The sequence below is a fragment of the Protobothrops mucrosquamatus genome, unplaced genomic scaffold (assembly GCF_001527695.2).
Source record: "Protobothrops mucrosquamatus isolate PMUCROS unplaced genomic scaffold, P.Mucros_1.0 scaffold5842, whole genome shotgun sequence".
NCBI classification, from domain to species: Eukaryota; Metazoa; Chordata; class Lepidosauria; order Squamata; family Viperidae; genus Protobothrops; species Protobothrops mucrosquamatus.
In genome coordinates this window covers 39,435-45,253 of record NW_015391687.1, presented here as the reverse complement: position 1 = coordinate 45,253, position 5,819 = coordinate 39,435, and the positions used below count along the sequence as shown (strand labels likewise).

At 49.8% G+C, this 5,819-nt stretch overlaps 1 protein-coding gene across 1 annotated transcript in view; it reads right to left on the bottom strand.

Annotated features, from left to right (window-relative positions):
• The window catches only part of LOC107299973 (focal adhesion kinase 1-like), a 57,634-nt gene that overhangs the window by 26,539 nt on the left and 25,276 nt on the right, over positions 1-5,819 (bottom strand). The window contains exon 7 of the mRNA XM_015829318.2: positions 877-963. Within this exon, the coding sequence (XP_015684804.2) occupies positions 877-963 (87 nt within the window). The remainder of the gene's footprint in view (positions 1-876; positions 964-5,819) is intronic.

Genomic DNA, 5,819 nt, shown 5'->3' with positions numbered 1-5,819 from the left:
CCTCTGCATATAAGTTAAATAGGCAGGGCGACAGTATACGGTACGTAAGGAGGCGCAATCTTAAGTTACTTTCAAGCCTGTGTGACCTTTGCAACTTAGCGCACGATCAAAGAGGGGGAATGGCAAATTCTCTGGATCAAGCAGGGTTATTTAAATCCCGTATTTCATGTCCCTCTATCTGGACTTGAGGGAAAAGATCTGGACCTCTACTTATGGACGGGTGGTTCTCAGCTTACAACCCTTCGTTTCGCAACTGTTCAAAGTTGCAACAGCACGAGAAAAAGTGACTTATGACTGGTCCTGACGTACAACTGTTGCAGTATCCCTACAGTTGTGAGATCAAAATTTGGGAGACTGTTATAATGGGGGGGGGGGCTTGCCTTTTTCAAAGGGATACCTGCTCCTTCAACGTCCCTTCACAGTGCTTCATTTTTAACCCCCTGTTTATCCCCAAATGATTCTAAAAGGACTCAGGACTACAAATAGTCCTCAAAAGCCTTGGGTGAGTCTCACAAGATCTCTACAAGCTTTGGCCAAATTCTAACTTTCAGTGTGAAAGAGTAACCAAATTTTCAAAGGCGTAATAGGAAAAAAAATCCTGTTAATTGAATGTAATATTAATTAAATGTGGGGGGTTTTTTTCTGCCCTCAGCCAAAAGGAGGGCGTACTTTAAATTCTCTGGGAAATACATCATGATTACTCATAGTCCACACTTGTATTGGCTGCTCCCTTAATCATATATCTTTAAACCTAGTTAATAAACCAAAAAAAAAAAACCCCAAGCCCCCGAACATAAATAATATTGTTCTTTCCTCCTACAAACACTTTGGACTGTAAAGTATTAAAGCGATGGAAGAGGGGCTGTGTTGTTTTACCTGGTAGTGATTGGGTTGTATCATGTGCTGTGGACTGGGATAAAATCCTTCACTTGATCTTGGACTGGGGTAACCGGGTCTGCTGGGCTAGAAAAAGAAAGAAATTTAAGAAATCAGCAATACGCCATCTTCTTCCGAAGCGGGACATTTTAAAAAAGAAGAACGGACTACTTAGTTTTACATTCCTCGTCTCAATTTGTACCAGGCAACCGTCTTAAATTTCTGGATATTACAACTTACAAAAGGCACAAGAACTTTTATTACAGAAGCCGGAAGTAGAAAGTAGAAGATAGAATAAGAGAGTTGGAAGGGACCTTGGAGGTCTTCTAGTCCAGGGCTTTTCAACCTTTTCACCCATTGTACCACTTTTAGGATATGGCAACATCCGAGTACCATCAGTCGCCTAGCAAGGTGTCAAAAACATGATGACCCCCCCCAAAAAGGAAAAAACTGATGAAGTACTAGTAGTCCTCGACTTACAACAGTTTGCTCAGTGACTGTTCGAAGTTACAATGGCACTGAAAAAAGAGCCCCCCAAGCCACAGCCGAGCAAGACACCTGCCTGCCCATCCGGCGGCGCTCTTCCTCCTGTCTGAGGTTTTCATTGTTGTGAGCATTTCTGTTGAGGATTGGCAGCGGGGGTGGGGTGGGGGGTGTTTGGTTTTTATTTCCCCCCCCCCGTCTGCTGGGTGATTGCAGCAGGTTTTGGTCACTTCACATGACCCTGGGACACTGTGACCGTCATAAATATGAATCAGTTGCCAAGCATCTGAATGTAAATCACAAGACCCTGGAGAGGCTGCAACATTCCAGCTGATCGGTGCTTCTTCTGGGCTCAGCAGAAGTGCCAGGATCAGCGCCGAGCTCCAGCTGGAACCTGGCACTGATCCTGGCGCTTCCGCTGAGCCCCGACAGCCCTGCAGCTCCAGCCATCTCTCACTCAGGCTTGTGTAGTGCTGCCACCGGTTCAGCTCATTCCCCTCCCCGCTACCATTTTTTTGGGATGGTCACGTACCACCTGCCAGGTGCCAATGTACCACCGGTGGTACCCGTACCACTGGTTGAAAAGCCTTGTTCTAGCCCAACCTCTTGCACAAGCAGGAGACCCTATACCACTTCAGGCAAGTGGCTGTCCAGTCTCTTCTTCAAAACCTTAAAATTCCAGGGTCAAGCTCTACCACTGATCAATTGTTCTGTCAGGAAATTCCTCTGTAGACAAGCCCAGGACTACATTGCTCAATGATGGCAATCTCGGCAGTTCCCAGTGCGGTTGTTAACAGAACCCCCGCTGTCAACGCTGCTAACATTCCGGATGTTTTTGCTTCGACAACGGTAGAAAGGCAACCATTTTCTTCTTATATTTTCCTTTTAGAGTTAGATGATGCTGTGGGGGGGGGGGTGAGGAATGTGCATGAGAGTTCAGAAAGACATAACAATACCGTACTTGGTGTGAGAACCAAGGTTAATGAAATAAGAGATGGTAAGAATTGGCGGGCTGGAGAACTGGAGGGAAAGCCTGCATTTCAAGCTAATTGGGGAATGTGATTTATGACTGTGAATTGGAGGAGGGAATTGTGCTTTGATACTAGGTGCTCAGGGGAGGGGAATCCAGATTTTGGCTTCGATTGGGTTAATGCCGATGCTATGCTTCTCAAATAAAGATCCTTTAAGGCCAACAATGCCTCAAAGTTCTTTGAAGAGTTTCATCTGTCGGAACCATGACACCCACTGGTCGTTAAGTGAGGACCCACCCCAATCCCAACCACTCCTGACTTGGTCCTTTCCAGCCCCAAGTCTTGGTAAGGTAAGGGGCTTCCTTCCCCATTTCCCCCCTCCCTGCCCCTTATCTGCCATTTTGGCTACCTGCACAAGCAGCACTCCTCGGGAGCGGTGGCACTGAAACTGAAGGAGAGGCCTGGGGCCTTCAGCGGTCAGCTGGCACTGCCCCCCCTCCCAGTCCTCTACTTAAGCCCCAGCACCGCTGCCAAGAAGTGCATCCTCCATCCCTGTGAAAGCAAACAGCCATTTCAACACCACGGAGCAGGTCCTGCCACCCTGCGCTCTGCAGGCCCTGCCCGCATCCAGCTGATCTTCGCTGCCTTTCTCCCGCTGCTGACCAGGTGCGCCCAGCCTGGCCCTACGCAAGGCAGCTCCTGCCCATGCCAGGCCTTCTTCCCATGGCTGCTTGTGCCGTTCTCTAAATCAGGGGTCCCCAACCCCGGTACCAGGCCGCGCCATGTTAGCAACCGGTCCACACAAACAAGCAAAGCCCCATCCGCGAGTTGCAGGCAGCACACAAAACTACGCCGCCCCCCTCCGGTCCGCGGAAAAACCTCCCTCCACGGAACCGGTCCCTGGTGCCCAAAAGGTTGGGGACCTCTGCTCTCAATAGCCCGTGCCCCTGTCGTGATGCTTCAGAAGGCTTCTGGTGCCTTCTGAAACCTCGCAAGAAGGCCAACCCCACCGCTCTCCAAATCGTGCGGGCTGCTCTCACAACGCTTTGGAAAGCCTTCGGAAAGCTTCTGGGACCTTCTACCTCAGACCCAGCATCACCACGCAGGGTGACCAAAAAAGGGGAGAGGCGGTGGGGAGATAGACAAGTGGAGTTGAAGCAGTCCTGGGGTCAGAAGTGTGGGCGGGCCGTCAAGTATGCCAATTTTGATCGCGTGTCCATCCATACCTTTGGGGGACTAGGAGTTAAGTCCCATTTGTTCAGCACTGATGTAACTTTGTTGTTAAGCAACGTTGTGTCCCCAAATTAAGATAAGTAGGACAGTGGTGGTGAACCTATGGCACGCATGCCAGAGGCGGCACTCAGAGCCCTCTCTGTGGGCACACGCGCCATGCCCCAGAGATGGCAACCCTCCCTCTTCAACCAGCCGCCCACTAACTCGCCGAGGTCCCACGTGGCTGGATGCATCCCAGCATGGCTGATTTTCCTCCCCCCCATCCCATCTCTCCTGGCCTCGCATGCTCTCCTTTTCCCAGGCACGACCCACTGCATCGCCTTCTCAGCTGTCGGCCGGCTGTCCAGCTCAGAGGTGACTTCTCTGAACTGCTGGCGGTGGGCTGCAGAGCCCCAGAGTGCGCTGGTCGAGGGGCCGGCAGGCTGTGGCCCCCATGCGCTCACTGGCTTCTGTGTGCAGGGGCCAATGATGTCAGACAGCAGCCGCCCCGGCCTATGCCTTGCCTTGCCCTGCGACAATGGCACCCCCCCTCTGCCTCGCTTTGCTCAGCCTCACCCCGCAGGACGAGCCTCCTGCCCACCGCCCCACCTGCCAGAGACTCCCTGGATCTCCCCCAACCCCCACAGGCATCTCCCTGGATCTCCCCCAACCCCCACAGGCATCTCCCTGGATCTCCCCCAACCCCCACAGGCATCTCTCCCCACGAGCAACATCAAGGTGACGACGCCCACTTTGGCCACACCCACCCAGTCTGCCATGACCACAGCCACGCCCACTCAGTGAGCCACCCCCACCTGGCACCCGGAGATAAATAAGTGGGTTTTGGGTTGCAGTTTGGGCACTCGGTCTCTAAAAGGTTCACCATCACTGAAGTAGGAGAACAGTCGGTCTTCATTTATGAGTGGTGCTACTCAACTATAATCAAAACTTGGTTTCGGAGTGCCGATATTTTAAGCCTACTATGGATTTGTGGGCCAATTCACTTCCTATAATTTGATATACTGAACATCGGACCGATATGTATGAAGTTTTACTACATGTAGAAGGCTTAGCCATACGTTGGAAAAAAAAAACCACATGCTATAAATATGATCTAGGTAAAAAAAACCAGATAGTTATATTTAACAAAGAAGAGCTATGTAAGAATCTGACACATTCTGTCCACTTGAATAAACAAATTGGGTGAAAAAACCTCTCACCTTGCTGTGCTGCCTAGAACTGAAGTAAATCAATAAATACCTGTTCAGAAAACATAATTTGGTGATTAATCTGTATAAATCTGGCAGTTAAATCCATGCCTCTGCAAAAATCTATGGATGTATGTGGAACTGGCCTTATATTTATAGGTGTTCCTTGACTTATAGCCATTATTTGAACCCAGAATTATAGGGTTGGGATCATTAAGTAGGTCACCATGTGACACACCCTATTTTATGGTATTTTTCAGGGCAGTGAATGCAACGTTCATTAACACTGCAAAAACCATTTTACTTAATGGCTGGTTTCGTTCGAAATTGGGAGCAAGAGCTGGAAACCAGCCAAAAAAAACCCCAACAACAAAAAACCGTCACAAATCACGATCACACGATTGTGTAACGCCGCAAACTGCCATAAAGCCGGTTTGCTAAACACCCAAAACGGGATCGTGTGACTGCAGGGTGGATGGGGGCGGCTATGTGTGCAGCCATCGGAACTTCACAATCTTTTTTTTGGGGGGGGGGCTTTATTGTAACTTAGAAAAGTCATTAAGTGAGGACTCCCTTATTCAAGATTTTTGGAGCACCACCAGGATTGAACTACGAAGGCCGAGGAACATCTGCCAGGAGAACTGTCGTTTTGTTAACATCGGGAGTGTCAAAACACAAGGTGACTTTGGCACTGCTGGTGACGAATGGAAGTGCTCCACGGACTCCAGCACAGCCTTCTTCTCCCTCCTGGGGGGATCTGCCCATGACTTGGACTAGCATTCTCTTTGCTAAAATCTAGACAGCAGACATCACCCTGCCAACAAAAGTGCGTATAGTCAAGGCCATGGTTTTGCCAGTTGCAATGTATGCCTGTGAAAGTTGGACCATAAGAAAGGCTGAGCGCCAAAGAATGGAGGCCTTTGAACTCTGGTGCTGGAGAAGACTCCTGCGAGTCCCCTGGACTGCAAGGCGATCCAACCGGTCAGTCCTAGAGGAGATCAACCCTGACTGCTCTTTAGAAGGCCAGATCCTGAAGTTGAAACTCAAGTACTTTGGCCACCTAATGAGA